This window comes from Mustela erminea, chromosome 18 (genome assembly GCF_009829155.1).
Source record: "Mustela erminea isolate mMusErm1 chromosome 18, mMusErm1.Pri, whole genome shotgun sequence".
NCBI lineage: Eukaryota > Metazoa > Chordata > Mammalia > Carnivora > Mustelidae > Mustela > Mustela erminea.
This window is the reverse complement of record NC_045631.1, coordinates 19959487-19975759: the sequence shown is the minus strand read 5'-3', so window position 1 is coordinate 19975759 and position 16273 is coordinate 19959487. Positions and strand designations below refer to the sequence as shown.

At 48.9% G+C, this 16273-nt stretch overlaps 2 protein-coding genes across 4 annotated transcripts; one reads left to right on the top strand and one right to left on the bottom strand.

Moving 5' to 3' along the window:
• Positions 1 to 646: 646 nt before the first annotated feature.
• Positions 647 to 7739, top strand: TMEM97 (transmembrane protein 97). The gene is made up of 3 exons (XM_032319849.1): positions 647 to 878; positions 5988 to 6132; positions 6975 to 7739. The coding sequence occupies exons 1-3, from the start codon at positions 750 to 752 to the stop codon at positions 7232 to 7234; spliced, it is 534 nt and encodes a 177-aa protein (XP_032175740.1). The 5' UTR covers positions 647 to 749; the 3' UTR covers positions 7235 to 7739.
• Positions 7740 to 8455: 716 nt separating this feature from the next.
• On the bottom strand, positions 8456 to 16205 carry IFT20 (intraflagellar transport 20). Of its 3 annotated transcripts, none has more exons than XM_032319850.1 (6): positions 16051 to 16205; positions 12426 to 12670; positions 12138 to 12266; positions 10721 to 10806; positions 9857 to 9960; positions 8456 to 8867 (listed from the first exon to the last, which is right to left on the bottom strand). In XM_032319850.1, exons 3-6 carry the CDS (start codon positions 12262 to 12264, stop codon positions 8786 to 8788), a joined length of 399 nt encoding a protein of 132 aa, XP_032175741.1. In that variant the 5' UTR covers positions 12265 to 12266; positions 12426 to 12670; positions 16051 to 16205; the 3' UTR covers positions 8456 to 8785. The 3 variants fall into 3 exon arrangements, with proteins under 3 accessions (XP_032175741.1, XP_032175743.1, XP_032175742.1); XM_032319852.1 differs by having other exon boundaries at positions 12426 to 12482; XM_032319851.1 differs by lacking the exon at positions 12426 to 12670.
• Positions 16206 to 16273: the final 68 nt, after the last annotated feature.

The following is a 16273-nucleotide window of genomic DNA, read 5'->3' as shown; positions in this document are numbered from 1 at the left end:
GTGAATAAATCGTCCCTCATTCTTCACAGCCAGTCACCAAGACCTGTCCATCCTCTTACTACAACCCTGTGCTTCTTGCTTAGGTGAGGCTGGCTGCATTCTAGGCAACTTTTTGAAAAGCCCTGGGGCTCCCTCGATTCCGGAGGGACAGGGATCTTGCCGGTGTGCCCTGGCCCGTGAATGGCGAGCCACCGCGCGTATCACAACGCACTGTGAGGCCCGCCTGCTCTGCAGCACCTCCGCTGCACCGGGAGCTCACCTCCACCAGCGCCCGTGGCCCGGCCCACGGGAGCCGCTCGGTCAGCATTATAGGTTTGCAGTCAGTGAGCGGAGTACCGAGCTTAAGGGACCACACCGCGCCCGGGAGTCGGCGGCTAGACGCCCAGCCCGCGCCAGGCCCCAGCGCGCCAGCTCCGCCTGCACGCCGCGCGCCAGCCAGCCAGCCCACGCGGCGGGCGAGGGGCCCCGCCCCCGTCCCACGCGGCGCCCCCGGGGGCCAATAGAAATGGTCTGCGGGGCACCGCCTCGACACGCTATACACGGACGAGCCAATGGGCGCGCTCTGAGGCGAGCGCCTCTCCCGCCGCGGCCTCGCAGCCAGCCAATGAGAGTGGCCGGCGTAGCCCTCGAGGGGGCGGAGCGGGCGGCGGGGGCGCGGAGTCCTGGGACGCTGTGCGGGCGGGGTCCCTCTTCCCACGTCGGCTGTACAGGCAAGCGCGCTCTCGGCTCCTACCCCGCGTAACCAACGGATGATGGGGGCTCTGGGCGCCCGGCGCGGCCTGGAGTGGCTACTGGGCCTCTACTTCCTCTCTCACGTCCCCATCACTCTGCTGCTGGACCTGCAGGTGGTGCTGCCGCGCGAACTCTACCCGGTCGAGGTGAGGGCGACAGTTAGTCCTGTCCGCCAGTCTTCGAGGTTGGGGCCCCTGCGCGCGCTGTGGTTGTACGCTGGCGTCCCCAAGAGCTCCCCTCATCCGCCGGAGCCCCCCCGCACCCCGGGTTCTGGTTCTGCTCCCCCTTTCCCTCCCGCCCTCTTAGACCCTTACACTGCCCCGGCCCCTTCTTACCGGTCAACTCGACGTCTTGCTTGGGATTTTCCTTGCCCCAGACCCTTACCCCAAGCTGCTTGGTGCAGAGCCTTTGTCCTTTTGAAGACCCTCCTCCCCTGGGTCTGTAAGGTCCGCACCCCCCACCTCTGGTTAGTGCTATTTGAGGGAAGTAGCCTGGGTGAAACCAGTGTCTCAATCACGTGCTGGATCTGTGTGTTCTTTGAAAGAGCCCTAAAATACCGTCTAATCACAGAGAGTGCAAGTGGAATTAGACCCGTAGAAAGGGCATGCACAGATCATTCCTTCAGGATCAGGATCCACCAACTTCAAAAGCTCCTAAGTAAATTAAGGACACCTTCTCAAATCAGCCCTTGTCATTAGGTTCCAGTAAGAATGATCACCTGAGTAGAAATCAGGGCGAAAAGCCCCATTCTCTGGTTGTTGAGTATTCTTTACCCAAAACATTGCTTTAATGCTTGTCATTCCTTCAGGGCAACCGTTTTATTTTCTCTGGTCTTTTTTATGTCTGGCCCCTGTAACCTACCATGAAATTCGTGTCCTCAGTTCTATGCTTCTCCAGATTGTCTGCAGAACTGTGAGCAAGACTGACTCGTCTACCTAAGCATTTGATTTTGCCTCTCTATGTCTTTAGATGTTTTTTCTCTGTAGAGCAGGGGTCCTTAACTTTAGGTCCAGGAACCCCTTACGGGGTATGCAAATTGTGCCTTGTATTTTTCTGGGAGCAGAGTCTGTAGCTTCCATTAACTTTTCTAGGGGTCTGACCTTCCCAGAAAGGCCACTGCTCAACAGTGTACCCCACTCCATAGCCCTTTTATTTGCTTCTAGATCCCAAGCATAACAGGGAAGACTTCTGACCTACCTTTTCTTGAGAAAACTATAGGAATTGATTGGTAAGAACATTGAACTGCAGTCTGAGGACCTGGTTCTTTCAAGAGCTGCCTTGGTATCTTGGGCAAGTCCAGGCTGTGTAGCCTCACCTGCCAAGTAAGAGAGAGCTGAGTGAGCTTGTGAGCTAGCCATACAGGGGTGTGTTTCCTCTTGCCGCTGTAACAAAATACCAGAAACACTGGGGTTTGAAACAACTTACTGGCTCACGGTTTTGGAGTTCAGGAGTTCAAAATGCATCTTGTTGGGCTGGTTCCTTTGCAGATCTTACTGGAGAATCTGTTCCTTGCCTCTTCCAGGTTGTGGTGGCTGCCAGTGTTCCCTGGCTTGCGGACATACCGCTTCAATCTCTGCTTCTGTCATCGCTTTGCTGCCTTTTCTATAATTCGGGCTCCCTCTGCCCCACATTTATAAGGAGGCATACAATTACATTCAGAGACAACCAGCTGGCCCGCATAGCTAGCCTCTCCGTCTCAGGACCCTTAACTTAGTCACATCTGCAGAGTTTCTTGCCGAAAAAGGTTAGGTGCAGAGATTCCAGGGGATTAGGACGGGGATATCTTTGGGGGCTGTCATTCCGCCTGCCGCACAGTCGCACTCTCAGAAGGCCTCCACAGCTGTGCACCAGCTGTTAGTTGCCTGGAAGAAAGGAGAGCCTCGTGTGTGGCTTGCAGAGCCTGTGTGGCCAGCAAAGCTCAGGCAGGCTGCCTGCTCAGTCTTTAATGTGAATCCCTTTAGGACTGGGTACTTCTTTTCCTCCAGGTATTCCTGACTTAACAGCTGGGACTTTATCTTTTCTGAGTGTACTGTTCCCCCAGGTCCTTGCTCCCCACTCACTGAATACAATAAAAATGCATGGAGTGTCATAAAGACCCCATTTAAGCTTATATATTTGATTTGGTAAAGTTTTCTCACCTTTATAATATTGACTTACTGTAAAAGGTCATGGGCCATTGCAAGCAGGATCTGGCCAAATTGTGCGTGTGTGTGTGTGTCTGTCTGATGCCATTTGAAGGTGTTAGCAACACGGGGGCATCCTATTTTTAAAAGGCTGTGTCTCTTTTCACTCTTGTTGCTTTGGAGTAGAGTTTGAAGGTTTTGTTGGTTCTTTATGGGGAAATAATAAAATCCTTGAGTTATTCTCAGGTTCTCTTTGAAAAAGTGCCAAATCTTAACATCTGTTGTGTTTTTCTTCCCTACATAGAAGGAATTTTCCCCTAGCACTAAAAAATTTGCAGAGCTCCCATAATGGTTGGGCTAAAATTTGCCAATTAAATACCTTCCTTGGTTTGAACAGATCAACAATTGGACAAACTCTTACTATGAAACAGTAAGGATTTCATTTGACTTAGAACTTGGAGAAGATGGGGAAGCATTTTGTAATATCGTTTGCAGCTGGGGAGCATTGCTTCTGCTACAATAAAGAAAGGCGGGGAGCATCTGGGTGGCTCAGTTGGTTAGGCTTCTGCCTTCAGCTCAGGTCATGATCCAGGGTCCTGGGATCGAGCCCCTCAGTGAGAAGCCTGCTTCTCCCTCTCCTGCTGTGCTCTCTGTCTCTGTCAAATAAATAAAATCTTCGAAACAAATTTTAAAAAGGTGAGCGTCTATGTGTGAAATCAGTCTGTGCTGTTGTTCTTCTTTTTAAGAGAGAGAGAGGGCATGATCAAGGAGGGGAAAAGGCAGAGGGAGAGAATCTTAAGCAGGCTCCACGCCCAGCAAGGAGCCCAGAATGGGGCTCGATTGCATGACCCTGAGATCCTGACCTGAGCGGAAATCAAGAGTAGGACGCTTAACCAACTGAGCCAACCAGACACCTTCATGCCCTCATTCTAAGGTAGAGAAGTACCTTTGCAACTCATGGTTTAGAAATCCTTGTGCAAAGGCCAGGTGAAAAGTTTAATGGGTAAGAGTGGTAAGTTGAGTCAAATGTGAGTCAGGTATAAACCTTTTTTTGGGTCCTAGCTAATAGGAATAATTCTTACTAACAACAGTTGCATGCTGAGATTTTAATAGGATTAAACTTGAATTTCTCTGAATATGGGTTAATTACATTTAATTGTGTAATGGTAACATTTACTGTGTGCTTGCCATTGTTCTAAGGACCATGTACATTAAGTCCTTTCATCTTACCAATAGTGAGCTAAGTACTATAATTGGAAAACAAATTCCGTGAGATTAAGCACTTTGCCCAGAGCCAGGAATTGAGCCCCCACGTCCCATGCTCTTCACTCGGCCAAGGACCAATGAATTGCCTTCCATCTGCCCTTATCCAGGCCTTGGTCTGGCATCATGTGGCTATTATGTGACTGTGGGCAGGTGCTTGGGTCCTAATTGATTTACTTCCAGAGCTGGCTGATTAGATTATTTTAAGTTTTGCTAATCTCATCCTACAGCCCTTAGAAATCACCAGGCTATATAGAACTGTCCGGATTTAGGAAATAGGTTGTTCTTAGAGGTTGTATACAAATTGAATAGAAAATGAAATTCAAACAAATCAGAGAATGCCTTGTAAATCTTAGGGTAAATCTTCAGAGCAGGTCATTCCCTTAAATATTTTTTTTAAGAAAATCTAGAAAGCAGGGCGCCTGCATCTGCCTTCGGCTCAGGTCATGATCCCAGGGTCCTGGGATTGAGCCCCGCCTCCAAGCACAGAAGAAAGCCTGCTTCTCTCTCTCCCACTCTTGCTTGTGTTCCCTGTCTTGCTGTCAAATAAATAAAATCTTTAAAAAAAGAAAAGAAAATCTAGAAAGCAAAAAAGGACCTTAAATATTTGGTCCAAGTTGCTTGTTCTACTGATGAGGAAACAGAGCCCAGGAGAGGTGCAGGGACTTAAGTTTTATGAGTATTTTCTACCCCATTACCACCCTGAGAAGTGCCCAGAAGGAAGCCAAGAGTATTGCTGTAAGATTTTGATTTCAAATCAAGTACGAATTCGGTATCACTTGGTAGATAAACTGGTCGTTGAGCCACAGCCTTTCTGAAAGTAAGATCAGGCTAACAAAATATTTGTTTCTGGATATTTGCTTAAAGGCTACTTTCAGCAGTGAGGCCTTTATTTCACAATAGTGAGCATTTATCTTTTGATTAAAAATTAACAGGAAAAACATCTTTGGATTTTCCATTACAGGCTGAATTCTGACACTTGAAGTTGCTCTGATTTATCATGAGATCAAGAAACGTTTTTGGTTTTGGAGGCTGGTATATCAAGACAGGGTGTAAAATACGACAGACCTTCAGTAGTCTGTGTGGTGTGGGGAGCCCTGGGCTTTGGGCCTTTACAAAGGGCACAAAATGGGCAACCTCAAACCTTCCTGCTTCCTTCCTCTGCTGGTAGCCGTGTCTTCATGGATGCACAGTTTCTGATTTAACAGTGGTTAGCGGGGTGGGCAGCCAGCTGGAACCCAGACTGCTAACCGTCAGGCGGTGACACAGCCTAGAAGCTCTGTAGCTTGTGGTTTGGGCAGTGTGTTCTACAAATACCCTCCTGGTCCCCTAAAAGAACACTCTTCAGAACTACAGTAGTTAAGAATGATGAGGAGCTTGAGATTTAGGGATTGAATAGTCTAAAATTGCATCTTCATAGAGGTTAAATTGATCTCCCTTCTTCCGTCCCCGCCACACCCCCCAACCCACCCCAAAAGGCAAACTCGGTTCATTTCTGTGTTTGAAGCGGTCTGGGCCCTGGAGCCGGGTGTGCGGCCGCTCCTGTTCCAGGCTGGATGGTAGGATGCTTTCCACAGCTGTCCTTGACCAGGAAGGAGACTGTTGACAGATCCATTGCCTTTGTGTGCTCATTCCGCCTACTGTGTGCCGACCACCATTGCTCATGACAGTGGGCAACACAGCGGGCTGTGTGTTGTCACGGAGTCGTGAACAGATGCTGGGTAGCCTAGAGGGCGTGGAAGAACTGAGCAAAGCTTCTCGGAGGATCTAGCGAGTTGTTCGGAAGTGACCACCTGGGCTGCGGTGGGATGGAGCTGCGGCCTATCCCACCAGGTAGCTGTACTCACGGTGACCTTTCTCTTTCCTCAGCTGACAAACCTGCTGAAGTGGTACATGAAGGAGTTCAAAGACCCTCTGCTTCAGGCGCCCCCAGCGTGGTTTAAGTCCTTCCTGTTTTGTGAGCTTGTGTTCCAGCTGCCTTTCTTTCCCGTAGCGGCGTACGCCTTCTTAAGAGGTCGGTAACTAGTGGGGAAATCCCATTTTTGATTTTTGAAATGAGGTCCCAGAAATCTTTTGGGAAAGTGTCTTGGCAAAGGGGAGCAGTCCCCGTGAGGGTGACCTCGGGTGGGGTGGGGATGGCAGGAGAGGTCACATAAAAGGACGTTACTTGGGGTGCAGGCCTGTGCCTGTGCTTAGCTGGGAACCTCTCCTGCACCAGGGGCTGCTTGCAGATTGAACTTGTTCCTTTTTTTTGTTTTTGGGGGGGGGGGGGGTTCATTTGTTTGTTTTTACCCCTGCAGGATTTTCCTTTCATCATTGGCTTTTGTGTTTCTGACTTGGATAGCACCAGACTGGCTTTTATGCAGTAGCATCATCCCAGAAGAGTTTCACTTCTTCTTTATTCTTACACTGTTCCCCTGGGACTAACGCTTTTATAAAGACGGGGGCCGAACTCACGTACATAGTAACTAAGCTCATATACCCTTTTTCCCAGTGGAGTCCCCCAACTCTGTGTCTTGGCAGAAGCTGTTGGTCTTCTCACCTATATGTAATTCCTTAACAGATGCTGTTGGCAGGCCCCGCCCCTGGCCTCGTGTCAACTGTTAATGTCCATTTTACTGCCACAGAGTTGTTCTGAATCCAACTCGAACCCCCGCCCTTGGTTCTCTGGCGGTCCCTGTGCTAGAGCCCCAGCTCCGGGCGCTAGGCGGCATTAGAGCACCCCCAGTCCTCCATTCGTTTGCCCTGGGAGGGGAGGATTCAACTGGAGGGAGCAAGCAGGCATGGAGAAAAATGGGGGGCCCCCCTAGGGTCATGAGCAGACCTAATGCTTCTCTCCCCCACTCCCCACTTCAGGAGGCTGCAGGTGGATCCGCATCCCTGCAATCATCTATTCCGTTCACACCATGACAACACTCATTCCAATCCTCTCAACGTTTCTATTTGATGATTTCTCCAAAGCCAGTGGTTTCAAAGGACAAGGACCTAAGACTTTCCACGAAAGACTTACCCTCATCTCTGTCTATGCCCCCTACTTTCTCATCCCTCTTATGCTTCTGCTTTTCATGTTGCGGAGCCCCTACTACAAGTACGAGGAGAAAAGGAAGAAAAAATGAATGACAGCTGTAATGACTGGCCCCAGGGGGAGAAGCCCCCAGTGTGGTTTTCCTGTTGGGCCCGGTATGAGGAAAACTGCTCAGAACCCATGTCTCCAGTAGCATTTGAAACACACCAGCAACACACAAAGAGCAAGACTCTGGCAGGAGCCACATCAGAACCTCGCCTTCTGAGGACACTGGCGCCAACAGACCAGTCAGCTGAGCACAGACAGAAGGTTTTGGGCTGGCTTACAGGGAAGCAGTGCCAAAAACCTCCCCGTGGCCCCGAGTTCCACTGTGAGCAGGAACAGACCAGATCCCGGATAAACTTCCAAGAAACGTGGTCTGCTTGGCATGTTCATGATTCCCCTGACCCACAGTGCACATGTGATTAAAACCCTTGACTCCTGATTCTTTGCAGCATATCCTTTATCAGCAAAATGAAGAGTGGGATTTCTGGGGTCATTGTTAAGTTTGAAATTATGCCTCTTTAATATGCATTAAAAACTATCATGGGTTTTTTTTTGTTTTTTTTTTTTTTGTTTTTCCCCTCCACCCTTGGTTGGGGGAAAGTTTCTGCAAGAGGCCTGAACTCAATTTTACTCAAGGGTCAGCTCTGGCCTGACTTACAGAAGTGGATTAAGCTTGAAGGTGTTTTGTTTCTGTATTAAACAGGTCATCCCAGAAAAGACTTTTTTTTTTTTTTTAATCTCCTGATTCCTTCTTTCCAAACCTTAATCTTCTATGTTTTTACAGACTACCTGAAATTAAGTCCCTTCCCTCTGAGGTCTGGTGCCTCACACCTGATGTGTCGTGTGCTTCCTGTTGGATAACTGCACATTTCCTGAGAGTTTCGTCATCCTTCCTGGCTTGTTCTCTCAGTAAAGGGGCAGCAAGGCATGACATGTCCATTGTGTAAATGCTAGCTTGCTTCACTGGGTTCCTTGCTTTCTCTAAATCATACTCAAGGTCAACTCAAAACACACACACATACCTGTGAACACACATGGGAAATGAGAACTGGTCCTGTCTGGTTCCCTCTTTTTGTCTGTTTTGCTCACAGGCCATGCTGGTCTGCTTGTTGGGAGTATTGTCTGACTCATGTGTCTGGTCCAAATAAAGGCACCTGCTGACCACTGCCTGATTTGTTTCGTGGCCGAGGGAGGGGTGCGAGAGTCCAGGGTTCTCTCAAGGTGTTACATGTACACTTCAAGGGCACCAGGAAAAGAGGGAGATCAAAGCATTTGAAAACAATAATTTATTGCTCTTCCTTTCCAAAGCTTTGTGAAATTACAAAAAAAAAAAAAAAATCGAGTTTACAGACTACTCAGGTCAGGTTAAGAATGCCAAGAGATAAGAGCCTGGACCACCGTGGCCGTGGGTGTTCACCAGCAGCTGCACACGGACATCTGTGACAAGCTCCCTGATTTGTTTACTGCCTTCAGAGATGCTGCGTTCCTTATACACCATCTCTCAGGACATACGTGGGCCATTAGTCAAGTCACTGGAACAGTATAGAGGTTTTTTGGGGTTTTGTTTGGTTTTTTGCCCTCCTATAAAATTTTCAGTTCATTTCTGAAAAATAAATTGGTCAATAAATTCATTTTGTTCTGCTTCTACTTTACACAGAGCTTCATATTCAACCCGATACCTGAAAAACAAAATTGTTAGAAGCCCTAAAAATGGATGAAATAAACCATGTATTTAATTCTTCTAGAGAAGAAGATAAATGATTTAAATGATGCCAAGAAATACTGTGAGTATACAATGTAGAAGTTAGGGTAAGAAAGAACAAAGAGTGGGGTGCCTGGGTGGCTTAGTGGGTTAAGCCTCTGCCTTTGGCTTAGGTCAGGATCTCAGGGTCCTGGGATCGAGCCCCGCGTCAGGCTCTTCTCAGCAGAGAGCCTGCTTCCCCCTCTCTCTCTGCCTGCTTGTGATCTCTCTCTCAAATAAATAAATATTTTTTTAAAAAAAAGAACAAAGAGGCAAAGCCCACCCCAGGGCCACACATGAGAAGTCTCCAGCCCCAAGAAGTGTTTTCCTTTAGGAGAACCAGCTGACTCTGGACACTTGCTACCTGAGCTTTCAAGCTCTCAATATTAGAGGTGGTTTTGTATTAAGAAATTTACTTGGGGCACCTGGGTGGCTCAGTAAATCATCTGCCTTCAGCTCAGGTCATGTTCCCAGGGTCCTGGGATTGAGCCCGCCATCGGGCTCCCTGCTTGACAGGGAAACTGCTTCTCCCTCTCCTATTCCCCGTTTGTGCTCCCTCTCTCGCCGTCTCTCTCTCTCAAAATCTTTAAAAGAAAATTTTTTTTTTCCTTTCAGCAAATGCAATTTTATTTTTTTAAAGATTTTATTTGACAGACATACAGTAAGAGAGGGAACACAAGCAGTGGGAGGGAGAAGCAGACTCCCAATGTGGGCTCAATCCCAGGACCCCGGAATCATGACCTGAGCTTAAGGCAGATGTTTTATTGAGCCACCCAGGTGCCCCTGTAATTTTATTTTTTAAATCTTCAAATCAGGATGACAAGTGAGACACTATCCCTGATGAAGAAGGATAAGAGGTGACCATTCGAGAAGGAAAAATAGAATTGCAATTAAGTAAAGAACTTGCTTTACATCATAACTTCTTACCTTTCAAGCTGCATTTTCTTTTCTGCTATTAGTGCTTGGAGTTGCTGCTGTTGGGCTTCTCTCTGTTTTGCTATAGATTTGAGCAAGTTCCGAGCACCAATGGCCTAGAAAAACAGTATCACCAAAGAAGGTTATGGCTTCATTAAAACTGTCTTCAGCATTAAGTCCTCAGCCAAGGAAGGGCCACTGGGGCTATCTCAGTGTCCAGCTGGCAAGACAGCTGAGCCCCAGAGCCTCAGAAATGAGGAGGAGGACTACCAGCATGACCCCAAGTGCCTGACGACACCCAGACGGCAGTTCCGGAGCAGGTCTACAAGCATCCCCAACTCTGGCACACAGGTGGTCAGCGGCCCATTTGATGTGCCACTTAGCCTGGGGTCATTTGCCAAGTCCTTGACACCCTGCATGCACACATTGCTTCACTTATAAAATGAGCATAAAACCACCTATCTCGGTGATATGACGGTTAAAGGAAAGAATGACAAAATGTACTGGCATGTAAGTTTAACAGAAGGTTAACTGTGCTCGTTACTAAAATCCTGTTTTATTTATTTATTTTTTTTTTAAAGATTTTATTTATTTATTTATTTGACAGACAGAGATCACAAGTAGGCAGAGAGGTAGGTAGAGAGAGAGGAGGAAGCAGGCTCTCCGCGGAGCGGACAGCCCGATGCGGGGCTCGATCCCAGTACCCTGGGATCATGACCTGAGCCGAAGGCAGAGGCTTTAACCCACTGAGCCACCCAGGCGCCCCTAAAATCCTGTTTTAAATAAAGAAAAGCCCACACCCCCCTCCCCAAGAAGAAGTCAAGATGGCAGAGGAAGAGTGAATGGGCCAAGATTTAGAAGACATGCTGATCTTACCTTCATCTTCTCATTTTCTGCTTCTTTTGCAAGCTGGTCAACAAGCTCAATTAAACCGCCAACTATTTTCTGAAACTGGCCAATTTCTTTCAGGGAAAGAACAGAAAAAAAGATTTTATTTTCTCTGCATCCCCACTCCCTCAGTGTTCCCTTATGGCAAGAGGGCATGGCTAACTGCCCCTTCTAAACTGTGTCAAACAATTTGGTGCCTGCTGACCTAAAGTCTTCCACCCTTAGTCTAAACCAGGAGAAGGGTGGCCAGGTGCCCAGAGCTGGACGAGGGCCCACTGGACTGTGAGTCCCAAATGAGCCAGCCAGTGACTATTAACCTTAGGTATGAGAACCCTGATGTGCCCATCCTCCGCACACTCTCTCTTCTTTCCCAGGAGTGACAGGAAGCACAAAGGGCCACATTCATGGAAGGACTGACTCAGGACATGAACAGAGCCTCCTGACTAGCCCCAGATAAGGAACTAGATGTCAGTTAATGGTGGTTAGCGGGGCAGGGCCTTGCCAACCATGACTAGAGCTAATACAGAACTCGAAACATTTAAGGGCCTCATCTCCCATTTGCTTCTTTCAGCGTCCTTGGGTGTGGTAGGACCTCATTCTACCGAGGAGTGAACTAGACCCCAGGGAGGAAGGACAGCATGCAGTGAGAAGACTGGCCACAAAGCCCATGCTGCCTTTCACCAGCCAAGTGCTGTAGAGACTAAGGAGAGCCTAGAAAGCTCAGAAATCCCTGCTCTTCAACAACCACAGAAATCCCTGCTTTAGCAAGAGCTGCTCTGTATTCACAGCCACTGGGCTTACTTGCCTGCTAGAACAGGCTAGGACAGGTGTCCTGGAAAACTAGCTAAAAAATGACCTCAGTGAGTCTGTTGAACTTTCAGGAAATCAAATCCTGAGTACCTAACTCTTTCCTACCCTTAAGCCCTAGTTCTGTTCCAAGGTTTCTGAGAGCAAAAAAATCAAGGATGGGATAGTCTCTCTCCATTTCACTATAATTTTTTTTTTTTTAAGATTTTATTTATTTATTTGACAGAATTCACAAGTAGGCAGAGAGGCAGGCAGAGAGAGGAGGAAGCAGGCTCCCTCCTGAGTAGAGAGCCTGATGTGGGACTTGATCCCAGGACCCCGAGATCATGACCTGAGCCGAAGGCAGAGGCTTAACCCACTGAGCCACCCAGGTGCCCCTCACCATTTGTCTTGATCGGTGCTCTGTGTCTGACTACCTGCGAGCATTAGAGAGCAGGGAGACAAGGTCGCTGGTACATGGGAATTCACAAAGGCCAGACACAACTTCCAGGGAGGCACTAGGCCCATTCTGGCAGGGACGACAGCTACGTGGGGTGTGGGGGCGGAGCACAGTTGACACAAAGCCGAGTGGCACCACATCTCCCCAAATGACACTCACTGTCCACAAAGTCCTTGCATTCTTCCTTGAGCTCTATGGTCTGCTGGGTAACCTCAGGGTCCAACACGCGCAGCTTGTTCAGCTCGTCAAAGTGCAGCCCAGCTTCCCCCAGGATATCCTTGGCCATAGCTGTGAAGAAAGCAGCCTCAGTCCCCGATCACTTCCCAGCCACCCAAGGAAATGCCCACTTCCAGCCCAGCCCCACTCCTGCCCCCAGACACCAGTGCCAAAACCCCAGACGCTCCTCCAAAGGCTCCCCTTCCCTCTGCCTCCATCTCTGAGCCTCACCTGTTTCCCTTCCGGCTTCCCTAGAGAAGCTCTGCTCTGCTCTGCTCTGAAGGGGTGCTAGTGGCAGCCGGGAGGTGTGTCATAGGAGCAAGGGTCAGGAAAGAATAAAGTCCAGTTGCTTGTCACAGGCATCGTTCGTTCAACACACATTTCTTGAGTGCCTACTACATGCCAACACTGCTAGATGCGGGGGGTACAAGGATGAGGGCGACATGGTGCCCGCCCTGGAGGAGCACATAGTTTAGCTGGAGGAAGACAGACATGGAAACTGAGAAAGTATACTGTGTTAAGTGCTTTTACAGAAATATCACGCAAGTGTTGCAGGAGAACAGAGCAGTTAACAGGGTGAGGGAGTAACATTCGAAATAAGTTGTGAGAAGCCATAAGTATATTTGTCCCCAATTATGTACCCACAAGGACATGAACAAGCTCTTCCAGCACAGCCCTAGCATAACACCAAAAGCAAGGAAAAGAGGACATCTGCATGATTTAAAACTGAGAGTTAAAAAATAAGCCGGGAATAAAGATATTACCCACAATGTCTGCCACAGACATGCTGTCCTGAACTTGGACCAAAGTTGGTTCCATCTCTTTCTAGCAGAAAACACAAAAAGGAATGAAGCATCAGCAAGAACGTACCAAGTGAGGAGGCTAGGGAAAGGCTTCCCGGGCGGAGAAAACAGCACGGACAGGAGTGTGAAGTCACTGAAACAGCCAGAAGACCCAGAAGATGAAAGGACCAAGAATGGAGCTGCAAAGGTCAGCTGGGGCCAGATCAGTAAGACCCTCTGTGTCCAACTCAGGAGTCTGGGTTTCTTTCTGCAGGCAAGAGAATCAGCAGAGAGATCTTTTCCCTTCCCAGGCCACCCTGCATTCCTGGTCCAAAGGATGCCTCAATTCTGGGAAGGACACACGGAAAAATCACTGTTGTTCTGGCAAACAGACGCCCGCGCTGCGCACACACACACACTAAAAAAAAACCACACCCTGTCCAAATAGGGAAGCAAGGCTACTTAGGTCTAGCCATTGGCTGCTATACCAATTCCCAAACCCCAGGTGTTCCAAAGGCTCTGCCACCACCTGGCCCTGCACCAGCCCATTCCTCTGCTCCCACCTCCCCCAGCTGTTTCCCTTTGGGCTTCCTTAGAGAAGATCTGTCCCAAATGCTGTGATAATGGGAGTAACTTCCCAGAGCAGGTATACCATAGGAGGAGCAACGGTTAAAAAAAAAAAAAATTAAGTCCCCCAGCCACAAGAACTCATTTTCAAGACAGCCCAAAATCCAAATTTATGATTTTTAAGATTTTTTTTTAAGATTTCTTTTTTAAGATTTTTTTAAAGATTTTTATTTATTTACTTGTCAGAGAGAGAGCAGAAGCACAGAGAGCTACAGGCAGAACTGGTAGAGCAGGCAGAGAGAGAAGCAGGCTCCCTGCTGAGTAAGGAGCCCAATGTGGGACTCGATCCCAGGACCATGACCCCAGCTAAAGGCAGATGCTTAACCAACTGAGCCACGCAGGTGCCCCCAAATCTGATTTTTTTTTTTAAGATTTTATTTATTTATTCGACAGACAAAGATCACAAGTAAGCAGAGAGGCAGGCAGAGAGGCCGGCAGAGAGAGAGGAGGAAGCAGGCTCCTTGCGGAGCTGAGAGCCCGATGCAGGGCTCGATCCCAGGACCCTGGGACCATGACCTGAGCCAAAGGCAAAGGCTTTAACCCACTGAGCCACCCAGGCAGCACCAAAATCTGATTTTTAAAGAAAAGTCTTAAATTCAAATTTTTAAAGGAAAAACCACATCTAACACTGTGGGCCAACTAATGCAAGTCTGTAGGCTGCCCGTGTATGACTGTGGCCCAGAGCCCTTGGCCTACTGTACTCCACTGAAGGAACCAGGCTAGCATCCTCCTTTTGAAACATTTTAATCATCCCGAGCTTCCTTTTAATCCAGATTTTTAAAAGATTCGTCTTCCTGCTGTTCTGTTACATTTCCACATACATCCAAGCATTTAACACCTACAGGACCCAGACCAGCTGCTCTAGAAAGCCTCCAGTAACCTAAGGGATCAAATATCTGCTTCCACTTCCACTCCCTTCCCTGAGAGGATGCATTTATTCAGAAATATTTCTGATCTCTGGGCAGTAAACAATCACAAGTGGTGAGGACAGTATGAGGAAAAGCACTATATGAAGCTGCAGCAAGCGGACATAATTCATATGGGGGGAGGATGTCTCAACAAAAGCTTCTCTTTTTTTTTAAACAATTTTTAAAGGTTTTATTTATTTTTTTGAGAGAGAAAGAGAGAGGACAAGCAGGCAGAGGGGCAGAGGCAGAGGGAGAAGCAGGCTTCCCGCTGAGCAGGGAGCCCGACTTGGGGCTCAATCCCAGGACCCTGGGATCATGACCTGAGCCAGAGGCAGATGCTAAATTGAGTGAGCCAGCCAGGTGCCCCTCAACAAAAGCTTCTGAAAACTTGACACTCAAGCTGAGACCTAAAGAATATCCAAAAGTTTGCCAAGTGCAGCAGGGAGGAGGCATTCCAGGCAGAAGGAAAAGCATGTGTGAAGACCCTGAGCTGAAAAGAAATGTAGTGTATTCCAAGAGTCGAAAGGCTGGCGTGGTTAAAACCCAGTGAACAAAGGGAAGTGTGGAACAGGGTTAAGTCTAGATGGGAAGGCCAGAGCTGGTTCGTGGAGAGCTCTGAAAGCTGCAGCCATGAGCTTGGATTTGATCATAAGGGTAGCGGGCAGCCAGCAGTTCTCAGTAAAGAAGCACAGTCATATCTCCCTTTTAGAACGTTCACTCTGACCTAGGATGGAGAATGAACTGGAAGGAACAACAGTAGGGCTACACCTACCTTGTTCATCACTGTAACCCTAGCATCTAGCAGAGTGCCTGCACATACTGGGCACCTGCACTCAGTAAATGTCTGTGGAACGAATGAACGGAAACAGAGAAGGCTGTTAGAGTAACCAAGGCCTGGAGCTGAAGAAAAGTGTTCCAGTTTGCGATGTCACGTAAGTTGATGCCATTTGGTAAAGGACTGACTGGATGTAGGGGTTTGGGGATGAGGGAAGGAAAGAGGCAAGCAAGATTCCCATGTATCGGGCTTGAGCGCCAACTGTATGTTCGGAGGGCAGAGCTGAATGAGATGGATAGGACCGGAGAAGGAAGGCAGGGAGAGGGTTCCCAGCCGACCGTCAGATTTCCTCCCAACTCCCACCACACGTGCGTGTCTGGGCATCTGAGGAGCACCGGGCACAAGAACCGCACTGAGCTCCTGAAGTTAACTGCAGCGACACTCTCTCCACGCCCTGGCTCTCCTAGATCCACTCCCGGCCCCGCAAGCAGGCGCCATCCGCGGGGTGAGGGGAAGGGGCACCGTGCACACAGGAAGACCTGGGTGATGGAGCTGGCTGTCCACACTACGTAAACGCCTTGAACTTATATGAGCTGCAGTTTTCTCACAAGACCATTGCGAGCATTAACGCGGAAAGCTCCAGGCCCAAGGTGGGCGTCGCACCGCTCGCAAAGAATCGCGCGGAATCCCCACGTTTCTTTCGGCCTCTCAAGTTCACTCGCCCCAGGTCAGCCCGCGTCCTCCGACCCACAGTCGCTGCTTACCTGCCAACCCCGTAGCGGCGGCACGCTGCCGCCCGGGCTGATTCCCGCAGCCCGGTTCTCTCCCGGGTCAGCGGCAACCGGTGCCTCGCCCGCCGGCCTCAGCTGCTGCCACGGATACAGGACGTGTTTACCCGTAACGTCATTACCTGACCGCGGAAGTACTTACCTCGCCCAACCCGCAGAGCCTGCTGGGAAACAGGCCTGAGAGGAGGGACGGCTGCCT